Source organism: Euleptes europaea, chromosome 5 (assembly GCF_029931775.1).
Source record: "Euleptes europaea isolate rEulEur1 chromosome 5, rEulEur1.hap1, whole genome shotgun sequence".
In the NCBI taxonomy this organism is placed as follows: domain Eukaryota; kingdom Metazoa; phylum Chordata; class Lepidosauria; order Squamata; family Sphaerodactylidae; genus Euleptes; species Euleptes europaea.
In genome coordinates, this window is record NC_079316.1 from 59,821,072 (window position 1) to 59,846,380 (window position 25,309).

At 39.2% G+C, this 25,309-nt stretch overlaps 1 protein-coding gene across 1 annotated transcript in view; it reads left to right on the forward strand.

Annotated features, from left to right (window-relative positions):
- The window catches only part of RBM20 (RNA binding motif protein 20), a 119,212-nt gene that overhangs the window by 75,543 nt on the left and 18,360 nt on the right, over positions 1–25,309 (forward strand). Inside the window, exons 3-8 of the mRNA XM_056850451.1 lie at positions 9,732–10,863; positions 12,367–12,428; positions 13,753–13,835; positions 14,503–14,594; positions 20,107–20,250; positions 22,518–22,649. Coding sequence (XP_056706429.1) covers positions 9,732–10,863; positions 12,367–12,428; positions 13,753–13,835; positions 14,503–14,594; positions 20,107–20,250; positions 22,518–22,649 — 1,645 coding nt within the window. The remainder of the gene's footprint in view (positions 1–9,731; positions 10,864–12,366; positions 12,429–13,752; positions 13,836–14,502; positions 14,595–20,106; positions 20,251–22,517; positions 22,650–25,309) is intronic.

Sequence of the window (25,309 nt, forward strand, 5' to 3'; positions counted from 1 at the left end):
TGTTGTGATCAAAATGTGACATGATTTTTAATGTTTAATACATGTTGTATTAACCATGGTGGTGTTCTCTTTTGTTTCATTTGGGCCTATCAGAACACAACAGAACACCACTGGTCATCACATACAGCTCTCAGCTCAAACCAATTCAGTGCATCATTAATGACCTATAACCTATGCCAGACAATGATAGTCCTCTCTCACAGGCATTGGGAAACAAACCCTTTCTTGCTCACAGACTGCCTCCTAATTTAAAACAATTTCTCACCCACAACAGTGCCCTTGGGCACAGTCTCTGGGACCACGGCCTGCAACAAACCAAGATGCAAACTCTGTCCCCATATTTACTCTGATAACACAATCACCAGACCTAACAACATCAGTTATACTACCTCAGGTTCATTCACTTGTTCATCTTCCAACATCGTATATGCTATCAAATGTCAGCAGTGCTTTTCCACACGCTACATTGCATTAAACAGGTCAGTCCCTATGCAAAAGAATAAATGGACATAAATCCGACATTAAAAAATACAACTTAAAAACAAATGGGGTAACATTTTAATTTTCCAGGTCATTCTATTGCTGACCCAGAAGGGCAATCCTTGAACAGAGAAACTTCAAGGGGAGATTATGACGTGAGATTGCTGAACTTTAGTTCATTCACAAGTTCAGAACAATGGACACCCCCGGGGCTGAACAGGGTCATAGGATTCTAACAGTGCATTCCTGAAAGGAACCCTGAAAGGAATGCCTGCACCGGGCTTAGGAGGCAACCCAGCGGCATTGGGTTGCCTCATAGGGTTGCACTCATAGGGTTGCAACCCTCATAGCAGGTCAGGAATGGGCTGTTATCTCACTACAGATGTGAATTTTCTGCCCCATACATTTCCCAGCTGCTCTAATCAAGCTAATTACTGTGCACCTTGTACCTCTGCATCGAGAGTTTCTTCTTTGCAACACCTCTCCCACCTTCTGACTGGGATATAAGTACTCAGATTTCCATTCCAAATTGTATCTGATCAAGGGAGCTTTGACTTGAAACCTTACACCCCAAAAATCTTACTGGTCTCTAAGATGTAACTGGACTTGAATGTAACTGTTCTACTGCAGATCAACATGGCTACCCTCTAAAACTATGTATTATTGGTGTGTCATGATCAAACATGTTAACTAATATATATATACTGACCATGTGGCACTTCATTCTCCTAATTTTATTTTCATTTATTTTTAAAAAATGACAAACAAAAATTCAAATGTGTATAAAGCCTTAGAAGGAAGTTCTTTTTATTTATCTAAAAATAATCCAAATTCCAGGAAAACAGTAATATCATTCCCTAAATTAATGTTTTGTTATTCAAAACCAGTGCAGTTCTCATGCTTATAAAACACAGAAATTGATACATTTTTAAAAAGTTATTCTAAATTGGAGTGAACAACTTTTGAATTACCATTTTATTCATTTGTTCTACGTCTCACCGTATGCTTAAAAATTGTGCTGAAAGGTCAGTCAAAAGGTCCTGTGTCTAGTTTCCATGTGTATCTTTCGTTTTAAAGTAACTCTATCAATAATCTTATCTATACTAGTGCTAAAAACTTGTTATACAACTAAAACAAAAGAATGAATGCAATTCACAATGCATGTGGAAAAGCACTTTTACTTTCTTAAAGTATACAACAGGGGTCTTTGTGCTGCAACTGAATGCAGTGCTTCTAAATGGTAAGCACCAGTTGAAGCCAGTCATTCCACAAGTGTAATTTGATGATATTTTTCATTTCTGGAAAGAGATTTTTTTTTAAATCGCTTAGTTTTCTATTTGTATTGGGTTTGAATCAGTAGTCAAGTTATTTGACGGTTCCAGTAGAATGTTTTCTACTTAGCCTTTTCATCACCTCCCAGATGGGATTACTTTACTAATCCAGAAATCCAGAAAATGTACTATAAACAAATATAGGTGCCTGAATGGTAGTGGTAACAGAGATGCCTTAGTTTACTTAGATTGGCTAAGCTGTTGTAATTGTGCAGTAAATATTAATGAGGTGCATCCGTGATTCTCCAAAACATGGTTCATTTTTCAGCAAATCTGTATAGTCTGTGCTTTAATTTGATACTTCTTTCATATCTCTTTGATAACTAGTAGCATAAAATGATAGCCACAGATGGAAGAAGGGGAACTGAAAATAGTTTATAAACATTTTCAAAGTCCTAAAAATAGAGACACAAAATTATATATAGACAATGCTGATTCCCTAAGAATGTATGTTATTTTTTACCATGTACTGTTCCTTTTACACACATCAAGCCTCTGAAAAACTTTTCTTGATATTTCTATTGATTTCTTTGTAGTCCAAACCAGATGCAATATTAGATTTCTTGTTAAATTGTTGTGGAAATAATTTTGTACAATAAATAGGGGGGAGGGAAATATTTTAATCTCAAAACATCTCAATTTTATAGATAGTGCACATGTATTAGAAACATGGATCAGAATGTAGGTATGCCACTGAAGCTTATTTAAGGAGCATATAAGCATTTTAGTCCTCTAAAAGGGAAAATGCATCACACAAAATGTTTCAACTTTTAATGTAATGAATAAGAAATTTTGGGGAGGGGAGATCCCATTCCTACCCCACTGCACTGGGTAGAGAAAGGAATTGAGTTACCATTAGTTATACATATATTCTTTACATATTAACAGATATAACAGGGGTCTCCAACCTTATTGAGACTGGACACTTTTGGAATTTTTGGAAAAGGTAGTGAGTGCCTCAGCAAAAAGGCTGCTATGGAGCTGGGGTAAATCACAAGATGTTGGGAGACTTCCAGCGCAGTCCTGAGGGGGGTAGTTCCACAGCAGCCGTGAGCGGTGCAGCTACACCGCCTTCATCAGAGCCTTCCCAAGGTGAAAAGAAATGTAAACCCTTAAAAAAATTTTAAAAAGGAAAATGCCACCATAGACTACACTGAGGCTTCACCACTGAAAAAGGTGGCGTAATAACACCGCAGCATGAGGGGGCATTCTCGGGGCAAAAGTGGTTAGGAAGCTGCCTAAAGGCAGCTCCACCCTTGGGAACGCCTCCCAGGACACCAGCATGGGGACTTGAGCTGCCAGAACACTGCCAGGAGGCAGTGCAAGTGCCTGATCAACTGTGTCATGTCCTGGCGCCGGCATGGATGCCACCTGTGACAACATAAGTGCCCCTTATCCCAGGTTAAATGGGCACTTATGCCAGTGCGGGGTCACACCAGTTCCTAAGGAGCTTCACCCTCCACCCACCCCAGGATTTCAGCCTTCATCCAACGTATTGTCCTATGACAGAAACAGCTGTTTCTGAATGGGTGCTCCCTGAAGTCACAAAGCCTTCCAGTGTACTTCTTAAACATCTCTCATATCAAGGAGGCAGTGGGAAACCAGGATTGGCTCTTTGCTTCGGGATGGAAGGAAGTGGGCACTAGAAAATACATTGGCAGATGTATGGCAACTGGGAATCACTGAGATATAACATGGGGTATACGTTTGTTTATTAGATTTCATCCTGTCATTCCCCTAAAGGCTCAAGACAATGTTGATAAATCTGATATTGGACATGTTTGCAATTTTCTTTGAACAAAACTAAAGTACTTTTGACACTACAGTCCTACACAATCCCATTAGAATCAACATGCTTAGAATTGAGCAACTCTATACAATTCATAAGTATTCCATACAGTACAATTTTATATGCTAACAGTATTAATAATGATGCATTTTATGTTCCTAACGCAGTATTATAACTTTAGGTTTGATAAGGAGGTAAGTATTGCATTCATGTAAATTCCCCCTAAATTTTCAGATTTGTTTCCAGAAAGTTTCCTAAAAAAATACCCACCCCCAGAGCCCCAGAAAGATTCGCCATAGGGTAACATGGAGCCAAGCTCTTTAAAAATGAAAGAGTATGGCTCCATGTTAGTCTATGGAGAGTCTTTGTGGGGCTCTGGGGGCCAGTTTTTTTGAGATAGAGGAACTAAATTTGCAGAGTAGCTGCTAGTGACCCTCCTTACAAGAACCCCCAAGTTTGGTGAACATTGGGTCAGGGGGTCCAATTTTATGGGTCCCCAAATGGAGAACATGTGGGGCCAATAAAGAGTGCAGTCAAGCAATTTTAGACCAGAGAATTGAGCTGAGACAATTTTTCCCACCATTCTCACAAGTTTGTTGGATCCAACGTAGTGACAGGCCCAAGATCAACTAGTGTATTGGGGGGGATTCTGCCACAACATGCCAGTGGGGCATGGTAAGGTTGCCCCTTGTGGCTGGAAAGGCACCTCCTTTGTGGAGGGGGAGCGGAAGTCCTCCACTGGGTCATGGCACAGTGGGGATTTGAACTGGTTTCTGGTTTGTCCAACATTCAAACCCCTGCACAATGTTGATTCTTATATTAGGAGTAAGTCGACTCTTAACCCATTTGAAACTCTCTAAGTCAGGCCTTTTCTTTGGCTTGAATAATAAAAAAATGTGGTGGTTGTTTTTGTTCGTTTGTTTTAGAAAGTATTCCTGATAATTTTTGTGCCTTGTGGGAATGTTCTGTTACAGGTTAAAAGATATACATTTTCCTTAATATAGGCTTTGTATTTGAAGTATACATCCATTTAAGACAGAACCAGTTTAAGCCAGCAGAGTTTTAAAAGAAATGTTCAGGGCTTGTTAACATAAAGTAATCCCAAAGGATAAGCAAAAATCAGTAGCGTGGTGGGACAATTTTACAAGATTTGTTGCTGATAAAATCTCTCAGATCTGTGCTGACTTGATGTCAATTTAAAAGTAGATTTGGGTGTGAGGCACCCAGCTGTCATACTTCTGTGAATTATTTCAGATCAATGGATATGATCAGAGCCCTGGGGATTGCGAATGCTACCACCTGTAAGCTTGATCTTTGCCTAATGTGAACAGTTAAAATCTGCCAGCAAAAGTTAAGCAGACTAGTGGCTAGAATAATACATACATACTAGGCTATTTCCCAAAGGAACTGAAAGAGGTGATAGTACAGTCTCTAACGGGGGAAAATAATCCTTAGTTAAAGAGCACCTTGCCATTTATTGACCTATATTGAGTCTGCATTTTAGGGAAGGTGATGGAATAATAACAGCACAAGTTATGGGTGATGTTTCTTCCCTTGACTTTTTCGATCTAGCTTCAGGCCTGATTATGGCATAAAGCCGGGTTCCTCAATCTTGTTGCACCTGGTGATACTTTGGGAACTTTGAGGATGTTTTAGTGAACACCACCACAAATTGGCTACCATACAGTATCAAGTCCCCAAATACATTTAGCACCCAAATTTAAAGAGGCAATATTAATAGACTTTAGCTTGGGAAGAATCACTGAAACAACATGGCTTTACCTAATTTATGGAAACCCAGCAGAGAAGGAGCTTTCTATGCTTCTTCTGGTCTGGTAGCCATTACAATGGAGAAAAAAACTTCTCAAAATGTGGGCACATTTAGAATAAGGAGATAGGTATACTTAACTTTATGAGCAGTGTAGTAGTTATTGCACTGGTGATTGCCTAGCAACAGTCAAAAGGTGAACAGCCATATTCCTCTATCAGTCTGAAGCTAGATATTGTCCACAAGTGTTACTAAAGCATCCTCTATCCCAGTGATCCCCTGCATGGCACCCATGGGTGCCATGCTGCCTGCCATTTGCTTCTTCAACAAAGTTTCTCTTCTCCAAAGCAAAGAGCCTTCCTGAATTTCCTCCATCTGACTGCAGTAGGAAGGGTTTCAGAAGAACTCTGATGGCATCACCTTTGTGTCTACAGGGAGCATTTTTTCAGAAACAGCTGCTGTTGCTGTTGTAGAAGCATACTTGGCTTACAACATCCCAACACTTGTGATTGGCCCCAGCAACTCATGACATCCATTGCAGAATTGGGGCCGCTTTTAGGATGTCCGAAATACATTCTGTTTTCTCAGTGATATTGAATAATGCTGCATAAAACAAATCCAAACGTTTTTCCACCTCTTGCCTCCTGCTTCTATCAGCTAGATAGATTGGTCCTGAGATGGAGCTTTGCTTTCTAAACTGTTGACCCTAGGGGAAAGAGCAGCCCTCTCAAATTAACTGACTTATTTATTTATGATGCAGAAAGCATTCAGGACTTACTATGACAACATGCAGAAAGGATGAATGACTCTACTGTATCTTTCAGGTGCCCCCATTCCATGTGTCTAACAGATAATTGGATGCTTTCCAAAGCTACTGCAGCTGTTGTGTTGTTTTGAGTTTTGTCTGCTATTGTATGTTCTTTTATGTGGTTAAATTAAATGGTCAAAACCATTATTTGGCTGCATCTCTGTTTAAAAAGTGTGTTTACTAATCCAGATATTCTTTTTATGTTATTATGTATCAGTTTATGTTCATTGAGCTGCACTGCATAAAGAACATTTGGTATGATTAGCAGACAATGGATATGGAGCATAAAACAATACTTGTATTTGTTACAATAACTGCATAACAACATAACAGAGCAGATGCGAGCCACACAATCTACCTTTCAAAATATATAATTAGGCATGAGTGTGCCTAATTCTCTCCTAGGAAAGTTGATGTGTTTGGGAGTTTCCAGTCACACCACATATGCTGGAACACTAGAGTTTGGTGCATCATGGAATAGATCCTGCAAAGCTGAGCACACTCCAATCTGGGATGGAGGGAGAGGGTCTTAGCTTTTGCAGGAAAGAACTGGTGTGTATGAATCTATACATTGTTTTCTTTGAATCTGCATTTTGTAAGAAAATGAAACAAATGGACTTTCTAAATGCTAAGCATGGAAAGAGCAGAAAGGAAGTGAAAGAAAAGCATTACAACAGATGTGATTTTGAGCATGTTCCACTAACAGAGTTGTGTAGCTTCATAATTTTCATTTTTCTGAAAACAGATGACCCCCTTTTTTTTGCAGAGGTATTTAATAAGTTCTATGTGAAATGATGATTTCCCCTTAAGTACATAGATTTCTAATGTGACAGTATTAAAATGAAACATTCTGAATATACTTCAAAATGTATTGCAGATTTATCAGTCAAGTTTAGTTGCTGAGTCTACACCTAGGGATAGTCCCACCTTCTTTTTTAAAAATCCATGGACACAATTCTTCCCACTACATTCTACATCTCCATTCCTTTCTCCCACCTGTTTGAGAAGCATAATTCCAGCTATGCACCAGCATAAGAGGAGAATAGGGTAGGCAAAGGGACTACTGTAGCTGTCAGGCAGAACCCCAGTGGTAGCACACAGTTTTGTTGATGCAGAACCTTAAAGGAGGGAGGCAGCATCTCTAGATAAATATTTGACAGTTTAATGGGTTAAATTGTTACCTGCACATACTATATGATAGCAGACAAAATTCCGATGAAGGAAGATCTTAAGAAGTAAAATTTAGTTGTGTTTACAATCCATGTATGAATTTTTGGCCAAGGAGCCTTGTTATTCATTTCATAGTAATGCTAATAATAGTGAAAACAAGGAGCAAACGTTTGATTTATGCTTGTTGTTTATGGCACAAATCAATGAAGATAGCCAGCAGTGTAAAATCTCACAAACAATGCAGCAGATATGAAACGCAGCTGCAGTCATTCCTCAGTAATTCCTCTGTATCTAACTAGATTAATCTAAACAATAGGATACATTACTTATAGATTGTAACTTGCAAGTGCAACATTATAGATTAAGTAACTTGCTTGGAATGACAAAAATTTCATTTATATGTTCCATCATTTATTCAGTTGACATGTTATTGCTGTCTATTTTTCCTCCGAAATATGTCCGCTTCATAGTTTAACTGAAAAAAATGGACAAACCTTGCCAAATGTGGAAATATGAGGTCAAGTGGGAAAACTGTGAAATGCATGGATGAAGAAGAGTGAAAGTATTAATCTGTGTGGTATCATGGATCTAAATATATTCTCTAAATGTGCGTTTCATGACAAGAATAGTTATTTAGGCTAAAATAGCTGATAAATGTTATTTAATTATGGATGCCTCTTGATCTTGACCAAAAGATTTTGTTCAGTGATAGAATTATGGACTATAAACAGTGATGAGGTTTTTGTAGCCTTTGTTATGTTACTTTAAGCTTACAGATACCTGTGAACAAAATGTTTTGCCAGAATTTCATAATATTTTGCTGCTGCCCACTGCAATAATAAAATATAAAATCTCCCTTTACTCAAAGAACTAAGCAAAGGAGCAAAATGTAAAAGGACAGTTGCAGGAAGAAGTGGAACATTTGCTAAATGTGACTTTCTTCTGAGAAACAAATAGTAAAAACTTGCCTATGGAGCTACGTTTTGCCAGATTTTTGTGGGAAATATAGAACTGTATAAAGTGCTGTATGGAATTACAGTTTTGATTTCATTTTCAAATGATTACAAGAAAAAGTATGAGCAGTACAAAAATATTCTAGTATAAAAGCTCTGGAATGCTGAGTGAAGTACAGAAGTTAGAATTGTGTTAATTTGTGGGGGGGAAGAGCTGTATTCATGTACTTAATTTCTCTGTGGTTACCAGTAAAGTACCATTTAATTTAAATGTTCTAAACTGGTATAGCTCTGCCCGTTCATTAATGTCCATATGTACTTGCTGTGTAATCATAAGCATGCATATTCAGAAGTATACATTGACTTCAAGGGGATTCACTCCCTCATAAGTGTGCTTAGGTTTGCATCCTTTAGATACTCCAGTAATGACACTGATCTGAAGAAGGGTGTGTACTGATGGGGTGGGGAAAGTGGGCTACTTTTAAGTAGGATTGCCAACCTCCAGGTGGTGGCTGGAGATCTGCTATTGTACTGGATCTCCAGCTGATCAAGATCAGTTCACCTGGAGAAAATGTCTGCTTTGGCAATTGGACTCTATGGCATTGAAGTCCCTCCCCTCCCCAAACCCCACCCTTCTCAGGCTCCGCCCTAAAAATCTCCAGGTATTTCCCAACCCGGAGCTGGCAACCCTAGCCTTAAGGGTATAGCTTCCTAAGTGCTCTCTTTAAAGGGTACCTCTACTTCAGAGTAGAAATTGCCCTTAAGTCTCTGGTTGTGGTAAGTAAATCCCAGAAGAAAAGTTGTAGAACTTAGAAGTTCCTGTGTAAAAGAGTGTGGTCAAAACCCTCTTTGGTGATAGCACCATAGTGTTCAATAGACAAAAAAATCTGCTACTGACTGCCAGATGGTGTGGAAACACATAGTGCTATAATCTATAGGAGTACAATTTAGCAAGCCTTATCGAAGTCTTTCAGTGTGTGAATATCCTTATATTACCCTTATGGATGGGAAAAGCAACTTGCCGTAGATGATACTGACTTTTGCTTATACTGATTGTCTTTATGTTAAACAAACTAGTCTGAATGCTATTTGCCCTGCTACTAGTTGCTAAGTAAAGAGCTTGAAGCAAAAATCACTGAAATCAGTAAAGTCTTTTCCCTGACCTTCAGATGGGATTTTTTTGGCTTGGTCTCAAATAAACATGAGACCACTTTTTAATGTTTGAAACACTTATCTGCCTGTAGCCTCATAACTGAAATTACTGTGATTCCAGATACATTAGAGGACAGGCTGGGTAACAGTATGTCATAAATTTTCCTTCCTTCCAGGGGTTTAGCGAGAGGTAGCATCTTACCACTTAGACATGATTTGGTGACAAGGGTCAACTATTAAGTATGAATTCACACTAAAACGATTGCCTGTTGTTTTGCAGTGCTGCCAAGCTTCTGGACAAGAATCTATTCTCTGTCAGCACCCCGAGTCCGCTGCTTCCTTCTCCTGCGAGTCTTCAGCTTGCTCAGCTACAAGCCCAGCTTACTCTGCACAGGCTAAAATTGGCTCAGACAGCAGTCACCAACAACACAGCAGCTGCAACTGTCCTGAATCAAGTTCTCTCTAAAGTGGCAATGTCTCAGCCACTGTTCAACCAATTAAGACATCCGTCCATGTTTAACACTCCTCAGGGGCATGCTGTAGGGCCTGCTATAGCCAATACTAGATTTCCACCTGGTGGAATACATTTTCCAACACAGAACCCGACTTTGACTGCACCAGGAGGAACCCTGGGCCCTGTAGGTAATTTGCAGAATCAAAACCCAAGCCCTGTGGTCATAAACCCTTTTGGGGGCGTAATATCTCAGACAGCTGGACAGCAGGCGGTAGTGATGGGTCTAAATAAAACTGGTGTCTCCTCTGCTACAAGTGGCTTTTATGACTATGGTAAACAAGTATTCCCCTCCGAAGCTGAACAATGCAACCCGCACAGTTTTGTGACCAGTGGGTCTCATTCAGTTCCAACGTCTTCTGGAGGGGGAACCTATGATGGTCAGCCAGGATTTCAGAAAGAGTTTTATGTACCCAGTTCTAAAGGCCAGCATACAACTGGGACACAGTCTTTGAGTTTTTCTGCTGACGCACATAATTCTCATCAGATTATAAATCAAAAAGGAGAGGGTGGTCCTGTTCAACATGAAACAGAAGCAAATAATCAGTGGGAAAATCCTTCTTTTTTTAGCCACAATAAACCTGACATCTTGCCCAGCGCCAGCATGTGGCCGTCAACAAGTGTCCAGTATGAAATAAGAAACGATCTTTACAATCCTGAGGAACCAACGCCTGACACAAAGTTTAGTGCCCGTGCTGGGCTCCCTTTCAGCAGAGCCAATGGCAGTAAACAACATTTCAACAACTCCCGAGTGAGACAAAAGCAAGAAGTAACTCCAGCAACACCAGATTTGTCAGTAAGGCCTCTTCAGTCTATTGAGCTAAATGACTTTCACAGCATAGCACCTCCTTGCTACCCCCATGTCTGTACAATATGTGATAAGAAGGTATTTGATCTAAAGGTAAGTGTAGTTAGACACACTTGTTCCTCCTCCTAGTACAGTGGGGGGATTATCTAGGGGGGCACTAAGAGGCAAGGGGGCAGCAGAGGGGCACTAGAGGTGGGCCCCTTCAGCTGTGTTGTTGGATAGGGTAGAGGGCACTGGGGTTGAGTTTGTGGAACCAACCACTGTTCTAGTACATGGAAATTGATTCAGTAAAGTAACTCTGTTGTATTGCTGGCAGCAGTTGTGTCTCTAATAAAGACCATATTGGATGTACCTATATGGTGTGATTGGGTTTTACTTGTGGTTTTTACATAGTTCCTGTAAACTCTCATTAGTTTCTGAGAATCAGCTTGGTTTCCTTCCTCCTTCACAGTAAGGATGCTGCTAGATAAAAATTATATCACTTGTCTAATCCTATTACAGAGTTTACTTTAGAAATATCTGTTTCAGCAAAAATACGCCTTCCCAACCTTCCTTGCATTTCTTTAAAAAAGCAAAAAATATTGCAGTGGGAAACTTCCTTAATACAGTTTTGTTCTACTTATGTTTTGAAATGATAAATATAAGCCCTGATCCACAAAAATCCTGCATTACATAACACTATGAGACACTGTGCAGATGAGATTCCCTGAACCTCTGCAAATCTCAGTCTATGCCAGGGATTCAGAAAGTGCCCAGCCCTGCCTCTGTGATCCTCCAGAGACACTGTTGTGACTACGAACAGCAATTTCAACAGCCTTCAGCCAGGAACTATGTACAACAGTGCCTTATTCCATAGCTGGGTACCATTTTCTTCTTTGTATAATACTTATGCTTTGTTTTAGGTTTCTGTGATTCTAGTCCTGTTATATTGCTTCGATGCCCTGTCCTATTGATTTTATTGAATTTATACTGAGTAATCCTTGTTCAGATTTCAGTGAGAAAGGCGGCTGATAAATAACGTAAATAATATATTGCAGAGACCAGCTTCAGTGGCATTCAACCAGGCAATGGGTTTCTAAGATTTTCAGTTTCTCATAGAACTGCTTCTCCAAGCCACAGTGGCATTGCTGGAAGAAGCAAACCAGCAGAGCTGGAATGTTTCTAGACCCTGCTGATGGCTGGAAAGTGTGGGTATTTGGGGCTGTGGGTCAGGGTGTCTGCACAGTGCCCAGCAGTACTACAAAGTGCAGCTTTTAGGTGAGGCTTTTATATAAATGAGGGTGGCTTCATATTGGACATTATTATCCCTCCAATTGGCTTGCTGTAATATGTTTCAGAGTGTAAAACCTTTTTTTAATTCATTTAAAACATTTATATTCTCACTTTTATTTCCAAAAAATGAATCCAAAGCAGGTAACAAGGTTTACACAATAAAACAAGAGTGTAACAGAATCAGGGGGGAAATCATGAACTTATGGGTGGTATAGGATCTTATATAAAAATATGGTGTACTGTTTATATAACCCATTACGAATAGATTATTGTGCTTGTTTTATTTTGATTTTATTATATATTTTCCTCAATATTTTAATCTAGGACTGGGATCAGCACATTAAAGGAAATCTTCACTCTCAAAAATGCATGGCTTTTTCTGAGAAGTAAGTATTAACTAGGTATCAGAACAGGTTGTTTTCTTGGAATGATGTAACTAATCTAATTTTATTTTTTTCTGTATATTTAAGTAGCAATCTACCTATAAGACATCTCAAGGGCATTAAGAACACATAGATGTAGTTCCTAACAATGCCATAGGAATCTTATGCAAATAAATGTACATGGATCTGTGAATGTGAGACAGTGATCCATATCTGTGATAGTCACACATGCATGGCAAATGTGATGTCAAGCTGTAGCCTCAGCTATTCAGATCCCTTCTGCCTAGGTTGCTGTAGCACACTTTGGACTAAATGTAATGTCAGTAGGCCTACCTCTGCAGACACAGGACCTACCAATAACCGCAAGTAGCAACATGGGACCTACCGCCTAAACTGTGTGACAGGAAATTACAAAACATCATGTGAGAGGAAGAGAAATCAGGATGATGACTTCACCATTGAGGGAAGGTTCCATCCAGCCAGTGCACATGAAGAATTGGTAGACCAGCTGCTAGGCAGGGAGTGGCTGTAGGAAGAGGCTGAAGGCAAAGCAGAGTTTTCACATTTGCATGGAACGTTGTAAGACCAACTGGCAATCGTGGTTGGTGGCTGAGCCAGGTTGAGCTGAATGATGGGAAGATAGGGCAAGAGAGAGAGAGCTATTGGAAGAAAAGAGAGTCTCTGAATCTTCCTGTGCTAAAAACAAATTCTGTCCACGCTTGAGTGACTTTAGCTCCTCATCCTGCTGCCCCTTCATGTGTGTGTGTAAAAAGAGGCAGGAGGAATGGCACCCTTGCTCTCTACCCTTGTTCAGGAGCGGCAGGTCTTTCCATAAAGCAACAAAAAAGCAGCTCAATAAGAGCTCATGACCCAACTGGTGGGGCTGCATGACTTTTCTGGGGATCACAACCCATGGGTTGAAGACCACAGCTGTAATACATGTACTTGTAAGAACAATCTCATATGTTGTGCAGTTCTGACTTGTGGTAGAAGGAATGTAGCATATAAGACCAGAAACAACTCCCGTCTGAAAAAAATCCAGGTTCTCACTGACTGTGTTATTTATAATACCCTAACTACCGTTCTTTCAAGCATATGTTTTTTGTATGTTTAGTGATTATGGGCTGGAGACTTGGAGGCAAACTCAACTGTTTGTATACTTTCCTGTTTTGTGACAGTTAGCTGGTTGAATTTTCGATCATAAGCACTTCAACCTGTGCGTGAAACCTCAAAATTATCTCTTAATTGAGTATTAGGTCAAGATCTGTTTGAGTTTTTCCTACTGCGTTACTCAATTTCAATCCATTTTTCTTTTCAGTTCTGATAGTCAGTGTGTGTTAAATTCAGCAGAAGGAATGTTGCACTCCTCTTCAAATAACACTTCTGTGTTTAATCTTTCTGGTACTGAAGGTAAATTAAAAATACAAAAATATTTTTAAAAAACATTTGGGGTTCAAACATTTGTATTAATCGGGCTTGTGTATCCTTGGAGTTTGTGGGTACAGGACATAATAGCTACACATTGTCCATTAATCTTTCAATATTGGAAGTTAAAGGAAATTTCTAGTTATTAGAAGTGATCCCACCAAGTATTTCAGACTTTCCATTCTTTTCTGGGTCTTTTGAAAAGGCAAAAGGCACAACTTCACGCCCTTTAGTAGTGCCTCAATGATTTACTCCAAGCCAAAGAGCCACCTCTAAATTCCTTCGGGCTCTGGCCATTTATCAGGCCTGGCTTTTTTGTAAGAACTTAGTCAGATTAACAATCGTCCCTGGGAATTCTTCCATGTCCTTTTTTTATTTAATTTTCATTTATAGTCTGCCTTTCTCAGTAGGGCCCAAGGCAGATTACAAGTAAGATTTAAAAAAACTTGATGTGGAATCACCCCATCCTGTAGCCAAGGGTACAAGGTTGGGTGGAATGTCTCAATAATTTTGCAGGAATGTGATAGATAGGGTTTTACAGAGGTTAGAAAAATGCTCATTTATCTAAAACAATAATGCCTTTCCAGTTTTTGTATAACCACAGTTCATACATTTTTAGGTTTTCATTGAATGTGTGCCATCTCTTGTTTAGATTATCCTTTAAGTGCCGGGTCATCATACAACTCCACATCTTCATTTAGCCAGCCAGGTTCTACATTCTCTTCTGTACCTTCTGGAATAAATGTAAGTATATTTCACAATGAGTATGTTCTTTGCCTTACTGTACTCTTGCAAGGGTGGGAGCCCGCCCGGACTCACTGAGTCACCTATGGGGTGAAGTTGAGAAGCAGTTTACTTTATGCAATGAAGCGTTTCCGCACAAGATCCTTACCCTGTTAAATAAACATTCATTGTTCATCTCCATCTGTGTCTTGTCTGTGTAGTCAAACATCTGTGAAAAAGCAATTTCTATTTACCTCACAAATAAATTACAGCCTTGGTCTAGCAGGTTCATAATTATGAGACGATTAGAGAACATAGAGCTAATCAAAGCTTGTTTCTCACTTTTTACCTGATTATGGGTGTTGGGATTTTAAAAATTTACATGAAAAGAACTGAATGGGGGATTGGACATTCTTCAGTCCAATGGACACTTGCCTTTGAGTCCTCCCTCTCCCCCCTCCCCCCAGAGCAGCATCTTCTACATGTGGTTGGTAAGATGTGTACAGAGAAATTGGCTTCATACAGATTTTCTCAGACAGAATTTGGGGGTTTTGTCTGTAAAAAATGGCAGTATTTTGAAGGAGAACTTCTATGATCTGTCACCACATGAATCTAAATCAGGGGTCACCAACCTTTTTTAGCCTGTGGGCACCTGTGGAATTCTGACATAGGTGGTGGGTGCAACCACAAAATGGCTGCAGCAGGAGGCGAAGCTACGTACACAAAGGACCCCGGGGCAGGGGGAAAGAAGGGTAATTAAAAATATACTGCAAAAGAGGGACGAGAGAGGATAAAACTAAAGCGACAGTAACAGCTGCCCATGAAACAATGCTATTTTAAGTTGCATAACTGATCACATCTTCAGTGGCCAATCAGAAGCCCTGCTGGGTAAGAACCCCAACTGGCCCCACCCACTTTCTAAAATCACTTGGTAGAAGCCAAAAAAAGTGTCATCAGGCTCCATGGCACCCACTCACTATGTTAGAGACTCTTCTTCGGGCTGTTCTAAGCCAGTCACATGGAACTGAGCAGTCTGCTGTTGAAGTAGTAACTATTTTAAGAGTATGACGGAGGGGGAGGGGGCGTCCCACTTTTGTTAAAGTGGGTGGACATCCACCAGCCCCTAAAGAAACCATCTTTAGACAGGGATTATTTAGCCAGCTTCTGTTTTAGGGAAGGTAAACAAGTGTGAGGCACTCCAAGTGTAATTTAATTGTGCTTTTATCCTGGTTGTAGGACTAAAACAGTTCTAGTAATCCTGGTGGGTAATCTACATCAGGAAGATGACAGATGTTTTAATGTTTTAGACCTTGCAGCACTTTTGGTACAGTGAAATATGTAATTCCATTAACTGCTTTGAACAGCTAGCAGGGATGTTAGATCTGACTACTAAATAATTACTTTCTTTTCTGCCAGAACACATTCAGTAGGTTATTGTTGATAATGCTATCTTAGGCCTCTGAGGGAAGATGTATAGTGTTATACAGGACTAGGCATTATCTATCTTATCATTGTTTGGTATCTGCATGAAGCTACTAGGAGAGAGTATCCAGAATGTTGTAGTTGGGTGTGTCATAAGAACTGCAATGACAGTAGACTTAAGCAGTTCTAAACCTATGGGTGGTATTACCACTCCATTCACCTAAGTACAAAGCCTTCCTCTAGTACTAGCAGACTCATCAGCCAGAGAAAGATTCCTTGCACTGGATGAAGACTGTACTGTTTTTTTTTTTTTTTGTTTGAGGTGCTTTTACCAGCCCTTTTCCCCCAAGCAGATTTAAAAGAGTAAAATTAAATACAGATGAGACAGAACTAATGCTGATAAGTGATTCCAGGACTCTAGAGGAACTGTTTCTTGGGACAGGTAAAGTGGTATTCTCTCTGTCTGAAATGTTGTGCACACTTACCTGAGAGTAAGCCCCTTGGAATAAACTGGGATTACATCTAAGAGAACTTGCATAGACTCGTAGTAAGAGTGCTCTAGGACCCTGGATAGATAGGTGCCACCAGTGAGCACAGAAGACCCTTCTATCAGTGATCTGTTATTATGGGCTCTTTTCTGGGAAAGAATATCTTGCCATGCTGATCCACCCTTTTGTAACCTCTGATGATTAATGTACTTTACATGGAACTGCCCTTGAAAGGTCATGTAAGGTTATGTGGAGCTGCCCTCATAAGCTTCAGCTAATGCAGAATTCTCATGCTACTGTCCACTTCTTGGTAGGAAGTTGAAGGCAGGAATGCATCCAACATACTTTGCAGCAACTGCACTGGTTACTAATTAGTTTATGGGTTCAATCCAGAATGCTGTTTCTTACCTTTAAGGCATTCTTGGACATGGTTTACTAACTCTAGTTGCTGCCTGTGTTCCACAGGGCACTCTTTGTTCTGTATGCCCACATGTGGCAAGGAATGGGACTTTCACAGCATTTTTTCTAGGGCTGTGGAATGACTTTCCCAGTTAAGTTTGAGTTGCTCTGGTCCTGCAGCTTGTCTTACTTCTGCTGTTCTATTGCTGTTTTTACTAGTTCTTTTACATTCTGTATGTATCTCTTAAAAATCTGTACCTTTATGTTAAGATTGCAGTGGCCTTTGGCTATCAGCAGTGAATAAACTTGACTTGATTTGACTAGATTTTGTTGTTGTTGGAAAAGCTTTAGAGAGGTGGAGTTTAACTGTTTTAAATAAATAAATACTACCATGAAGGTTCAGATACACGGTTATAAGTAATTATTAGTTTGTGCCCTTCCTGAAATTATTCCCACAATCTGTCTTTTAAGTAACCTGTTGACAGTAGATATATTAGACTTGCTAAGATGTTGTTGATAGGCTGTTTACAGGCGTATAGCGGATAAATTATTATACATTTGCACGATGGTATTTACTTGCAACTAAGCTGTTGACATAGAGCTAAGTCCTGTAGAGGGTATACTTGGCTCCATGCAGTGTCATAAACAACGTTTTCAAGTAATTGAACATGTTGGCCTTGTGTGTCCTTCCTGGAGAGAGTCTGCCTGTCAGGGAATGCAGGGCTAGAACAGGTAGCTGTGATTTACCGTGGTAAGCTGTCTAAGCCATCTATCCACTATCTTCTTTTTTTTGCTGATTCTGCGGGGAAATGCTTGTTCCAGAAAGCAGTTATAAAGGGTCCATTGCTGAACAAAAAGGTTCTGTGTCTTTTCTTCCCAAAATATACTTGCTTTAGCATTGAGATTTTATCCATTAACATAACTAGCCGAACCCTTCACATCTGTATCTCAAAGTCTGGTAGCATACATAGCTTCCAGTTATTTGCAGTTAACATTCTTGCAGCTGCAAATAAATTAGACTATCATCACAATCCTAAACAGAGCTACACTTTTCTAAGCCCACTGACTTCAATGGATTTAGAAGGGTTTAACTCTGTTTAGGATTGCATTGTATATACCATATATTTTTAGGCATGTGGGCATCATTATAATCCAGGAGACCTATAAATGGAGGGAAATTATGTATTTCTTTATAATATCCTTTCCCCCTTCTGAATCATGGTCCAGTACTTTTTTACAGAATTACAGTCCCACCACATACAAGTAAGATTCTCTGTATTTCCAACATCTGCAACACAGTTCTCTATGGCTTGAAAACACTTTAGCTGACTGACTTGCTGTATGGTACCATCTATGTATTACTTACAATCAGAGCTCCCTAATCTCTGCTTTTTTCATAGCCCACGCACATTTTTGAAAATACTATTACTAAAAAGCAAAGGACCGGGAGAGGAGAATTTATACTAAATTTCAGAACATAACGGAGAAGGTATAAAATTTTTATAATGGCCTTTCAGTAGTATCTGAGATAACAGAGAAAGTTACAGAACAACAAAAAATAATGGAAGAAAGAGTTAAAAAAATGGAGGAGGTTTTAGGTGGGAGGGGGTTGTGGTACAACTGAAAAGGACATGCAAGAATTGCTAGAAATTGTAGAAAACCTGGAAAATAAAAATAGGAGATACAATCTATGGATTCATGATCTAATTGAGGAAGCTGAAGGTAATAATCTTAAGGTAAATTTGGGAGACGTCTTTGTGTGATAGCTGGGTCCAAACTTTAAAGAAGAAATCATAAGAGAAGAGGCATTGAATTAATACTAGAACTATTAGAATTCAGAAGGGACATACATTTGGGAAATTCCTGAGGAGAGGGGCTGCGCTGGTGGCTGGAGGTCATGCAGCACTGCTACCTCCGGAGGAGGATTCACTCCCCCCCCCAAGGCAGAAAGCTGCCTTTACTGGCAAGCCCTGTGGAACTGCTCCATAGTGTTCCATGGGGCTACACCACCTTAGTTGTGGCAGAACTTGCCACTCAAGTCTATCCCCCCCACGTGTATTCATTGTATGTGAATAGAAAGTCTGAAAAGAGCTGTTGAAGGCTTCTGAAAGTGTGTAATTCCACCATTAATGGTAGTCAGCCATTTTTTCAACCAAAACGTTGTAAGAAAATAGTTATAATCTTTGAGGTTGGATACTGAAACTGAAGGTACCTTATCCTTACTTAGAGCGTGCTAGTAAATAAAAGAGGCAGATGCCGAAATGTTTTGTACCGAAATGGTACAAAACAATATTTTTAAATAGTTCTATTGCAGTTCAAAGAAAAAGTCTTCATGGATATAACTTGAAAAATTCGCTATATTACAAACCATCGTACTGACTGTGTGTTCTTTCACATTGACCAATAATTTGGGGACTTCTCAGAAAATAAATTACTTATAATTTTTTCCTTTATTTAATTTGTAGCCTTCTTTTCTCACTGAGTCTCAAGGCAGGTTATATAGTTTAAGCAATGCTATAAGGGCAGTATAGTACAATTGAACACTGTAAAGAAGGACAATGTAGTAACTACAGTGAGTAATGCAATGAAACCATATTGCAAAATTAAGAATAGTGTATTCTAAACTGTTTTGATTTTGCAGTAAACCATTCAGTGAACTGCCTAAAATTTCACTACAGCCCTGTTCCCCGTCAAAGAAGTACCCTCCTGACAGATCTGTTTTACGCATTCTGCGGAATGATAAGAGTGTGAGAGCCTTCCTGACATGCTTCTTTTTAGAGAAATGTACAGACTCATATATATACTATGTTATACTATGTCTGCATTAATGCCTGCAATTTGTCACTATGACACATACTAGACAGACACAGGATAAATATTACGAACTACAGACAGAGTAAGTCATATGTGCCAAGTGCTTCAGTCAGTACTGATCTGTGGTTAAAAAAAAATGTAGCATAGACATGCCCTGGTATCAAGATATTAAATTCAAACCTACAAGGTGTTTATAGTTGCTAAATCTGATCTGAATGTACTTTGAACATGTACTTTGTACTTTGGAAATGTACTTTGGAAAACTAAGACAGGAAATATATACATAGGGCTGAAGGGGAAAAATCTTCATACTTCAAATCAGTTAAAAGGTGTTTTTTTTTTAACAAATGCATATGTCTAAGCTGTTGCTGTTTATAAATATATAATCAACATTTTTTTAAACATTTCAGCTTTCGCAAAGAAAATGTGCCCCAGGTCGAGTAGTGCACATCTGTAATCTTCCTGAAGGAGCCTGCACAGAGAATGATGTCATCAACCTTGGACTTCCATTTGGAAAAGTCACTAATTATATCCTTATGAAATCTACTAATCAGGTATTTTTCATCTGTTAATGATAAGAAAACCATATATGTGTGCAAGTTATTGTTGAGAATTGTGTATTCATAAAATGTGTTAGTTATTGCAAAATGACTATGCTTAGAAAATTCAGTTGTCCTTTCAAAATAATGATCTGGTTTTTAAAAAAACACACGAATTGAACACTTGCTAGTTTAATTGCCCGTTTTGTTTTATTGTAGTTCAAACTTCAACATATTTTACAAAAAAGAGTCAGCATTTGTAGTATTACTTATTATAGTTTCATTTATTATTCTCTGGTCATGGTGCAGTTGAATTTGTGATAAAGATTTAAATAAACAAAACAAAACTCATAATCTTGTACATTTAGATTGCACACTGAAATGCCATATAGAAGATTAGCAGGCAGATGATATTATTGCTCAGTGGATGTTCTTGTTTGGGTTAGCTGCAACTCACAATGACAGTGGTCAAGGGTGGTTGGTGGCAAGGAAGAGGACTGGGTCATTGCTGCCTAGCTGCCTGCCTTGGTTCCTTAGGCTGGGAGAGAAGATGAGTGGAAGAGGAGGAATAGGGGTGACAGGCTGGCAAAGAGGAACTACACAGCCCAGAGGAGCAGTAGGGATAGCCCCAGCCAGCATCCCCTTTGTGTGTGTGTTTATATATATGTGTGTGTTAGTTCGTTTATTTATAGCTACTTGACCAGCAGATATATATGTGTGAGAAAGTACATACATGTTTGTTGTCTAAAGGGTGTGTGTGTGTGTGTGTGTATAAGGATGTCAGAATGTGTATTCATGAAAACAACAATACATTGTGGTTTTCTAGATTCTCAATAACTTGATTATAATAATGAATATTTTCTTTTTTAGTCTATGGTTTGAATGATGTGCTTTGCATGTATTTTCAGATCTCTGTCATCAGTTTGGTGACTGAATACAAGCTCATTGTTGCCCATTCAAAAATGTGTAAACTTTTAAAAATAATCTTTAATAAAATTGCTGCATATATGTTTGTTACACTTATAACTTGACCTGTAGTCTGCAGTAAGACATATCTACTTCTGCTCTATATTCACTTAAGCTCAACATAGTAAGTAGTTTGAATTCTGCTGCATTGATTCTGCTTGATTTGTCAGCAGCTTTTGACGTGGTTGAGCACTGTATACTGTTTGGTCATTTAGAGCATAGTTTTGGGGTTTCAGATGTAGCCCTGCCTGGTGATTTCAGTTATTTTTATCTCCAAGGAAACACAGAGTTGTCAGCAAGGTGGAATCACCCTGTGTGATTTGACCTGTGGGATGCCTCAGGGCTCACTGTTGTTCTCATTGTTCTGTAATATCTATGTTAGGTCATATGCACTTAGTTCAGAGATTGTTTTACTTCCTTGACTCCACAGTCCTGGCTATGCTTATCCATGCTTATGTAACTGAAATGTGTTTAAATACAGCTTCTCTTGAAGACAGTCCTGATTAGTGCAATTTAACTTATGAAGGACACTGGTTTTGAAATAATTTTATTAGCTGCCTATTTGCTTCTGGGTTCAGCTTAAGGTGCTGATTCTTTTAAAGTCTTTGCAGCCATTTAAAGGACTGTGTTTTTCTGTGATTTGAACATCTTAGGTCAGCCTATCAAGAAGCAGTTAGTTGTGATCTCTGTTGTATATGTTTACACAGCTACAGGCAGGGAACAAGCCTTTTTAACGGCTGCTCCCCTCTGCTGGGAGGAGTCTGTGAACTTCCTCTGTGCTATCGTCTTTTCAGAAAATGTCCTTTATTTCAGGTTTTTTTCAGTTTAATGTGAAATATTCTGACTATAGTTAATGTGTAATAATTGTTATTTTGTAGTTGTTGGTTTTATGAATATTTTAATTGATTTTTGTAAGCTGCCCTAAACAAGTAAAAAACATGAAATATAAATTCTTCAAAAAAAAAAAAAAACAGCTGTGTATGGAGGAGATTTTTAGCACATGTAGCTTCTCTAATCAAGCATGGTAAGATGACCCCAGTAAATTCCCTCTTTTACACAGCAATTAAAGGTACTGGAGCTCTGTCTTCACCTGCAATTAAATTATACCAGGCTACATATATTTTAGTTAGCAGACAAATCTGTGTATTAGCTGACTACTCATGTTTAAGTCTCCTAGTATGCTAGAGATTTTGTTCCTGTTTTATTGTAAGAAGACTAATTTTAAAATACTATGAACCTATAATTTTGATTACATTTCTTTGTTTTATGACATGATCTAAAATACAAGATTGATAAATTATTTCTGTTTTATAAAGGCTTTTCTAGAAATGGCATACACAGAGGCAGCTCAGGCCATGGTACAGTTCTACAAAGAGAAACCTGCAATGATAAATGATGACAAGTTGCTCATTAGGATGTCTAAAAGATACCAAGAACTTCAGCTGAAGGTACAGTATAATGGCTGTTCTGTCTTCCTGTGAATCTCAGTGTCAGCTGTTAAATAGCCTACATCTTATTTGTATTTCAAATAAGATTTTGTCAGTGTTTTCTCCCTAATTGTTCCTGTAATCATGTATTTATGGATGTTATTTTTGTATTGCTCACAGTAAGGAAATCTATCCTGATCTTTCTAAACCAATTCTGCCCCTAGGTGAGCAAGCCAAAATGTAGAGCAACCCAATAACGAGGAGGCCTTTATGAATTTTAAGGGTTTTATTAAAAGTAATCAAATAGGGTAACAACACACACACACACACACACACACACACAATTAATTCCCAACGCAGAGAGAGCTAAGAAAGTAGAGATTTTGTGATTCCCAAGCGGTTAGTAGTCACCTTTCCTGCAGAGCGAGGTTTCAGAATAGCAGCTGCATGAGGGAAGGGGGAAAAGGACTACACTCCAGGTGTAGGACTCACATCTTGTGTTCTGGATCCAAAATGAGAAGCCACTGACATGCGCCAGGGCTCTCTGTTTTATAGTCAAATTCTGCCCCTAGGGCAGACTGATTCACAGGGCATGTGAGCAGTGGGGCACAAAGGTGAGATTGCTCGAGATTGGATTAGGAGGGTGCAGTGAGTAAGGTCATCAGAGATGATGGCTGAACACTTAAGAATTCAGTGTTTGAGCCTTGAGTAACAGAATTGGAAATTGAGATGCGGTCTGGAAGGAGGAAGTCAGAGAGGCCTTGCACAAACAAGATGGATTCCAGGCGACCCCTTTTGTCTCTGGCTACACAGCAGTGTTTCCATCCTTTGCGCACCAGCTTGTCCTGTACACTTGTGGGGTGTCCCAGGGTAGCTGCGGGCCTATGCGGGTGCCATAACAGCATTGGACACACACCTGCAAGCAGGTGTCATGATGTCACATTACTTCACAGTCATGTGACAAGAAGGAGGGGTAGATTCATGACCTCACCGGTGTTGACACCAGGGCCATGATCAGCAGATCTAGAGAGCTAGGAAAAGGGAACGCAAGCCTAGTAGCAGGAAGTGAAGTGATGAAGAAGTGAGAACCATGAGGAATTAACTCCATCACTGAGTGTCTCTGCTTCGAGTCCTGCTACTCTTCTCAGTATGTGTGCAAAGAGAGGCAGCAGGCATGGCACCTGCGTAGTCTGCACATGTGCACTAATATAGCACAGCCTTTCAAAAAGAAGGGGGGAAATGGCTGCTCTATGGAAGTAGATGAACCAGCAAGTGGGGCTCCATTATTCACTTGAGGGGTGAGGCCCGTTTGTTAAAGACCACTGGTTCAGAAAACGCCGTTGTCAGTATGCTGCAATATATGTTTTCTACATTTTTCTCCCACCTTTTCTCAGACCTTGCTCGGGATTGTAATTTTTTTTTTTAACTTAAAATGCAGTTGTAGCACAAAGTTGTCCAGTATGGATGGTTAAAGCACTATTAATGTTCCCTAGGGCTTAATGCCTCTTTACGTGTTATATTGCTTTCCTTCTGTTTCATTAATTTAGTTGGTTGTCCAGTATGGATGCTTAAAGCACTATTAATGTTCCCTAGGGCTTAATGCCTCTTTACGTGTTATATTGCTTTCCTTCTGTTTCATTAATTTAGTTGGTTCTCATACATTCATTAATCAATTGTAAATTAACTTGAGTGGTGTTTATTTAAGTCCTATTTTTTACGTACAGCTATCTAAAGCCACCTCATCTTTTGATGTTTTGTTTTTCATTATCTTTATTTTGTAATTGCATTATTGACATCATGAACAATAATTTAAAATTATACGTATAGACTTTGGCTGGCTACAAAGTGATATCAGTGCTTTGGAGTTTCTCTTTCTTTCCCAGCTGGAAGTGGGAAGTGTGTGTGTCAAAGGGCAGGATTCCCAGTTTCAAAGGCACTTTTCTCCAGCAACTGAAAATTAACTAGAGGAAACAAGAGATCTGAGATCTGATCTCCTAAAATTTCTTAAATATCAGCTGTCAGGGTAGGGATGCCAGGCTGCTGCGTGAGGCCCTCAGGAGCTTTGGCGGCAGGCGCAAGGGGCAGAGGTGACGTTGTACAACGCATCAGCGTCACGTCCAGGTGAAAGCTCAGATGTGACGCCAGCGCATAAGCTGACACTCTGGAAACCAACCAGATGTGATGTCAGTGTGCGACTTTACTCTCATCCCCATAAATCCTAATTTAAACATCTTCTGATTCTCCATAATTAATTAAGTACTTCCTGTTCACTCATGATACTTGAATGGATTCTTAATCAGTTCCTTTTCACTGGGAGACAGGAAGGAAATAATCATAATTGCATAATTCTGTATTTATGATAAAAATAACTTTTCATTAAAATATGGCAGATATTTTTAAGACTACTTGTAATAATCTTTATTTGCTGCAGTAAAAATAGGCTGGGTTATTTTAATCTTAAAAGTATTTTTCAGGGAAGACTTAAGGAGATCTACTCAGAAGTAAATTCCAGTTTATTCAATGGGGCTTAGAACCAGGAAAGTGTTTTTTAGGATTTTAGCCTCTGGTTAAGATTGTTTTGTTTCCCATCCTTTGGTAGGGAAGCTATAAGAATCCAGTATGGTTTTAAATGATGAGCTTCCCTTAGATACCTGTAGTGGTCATGAACAGTAGTGCAAATA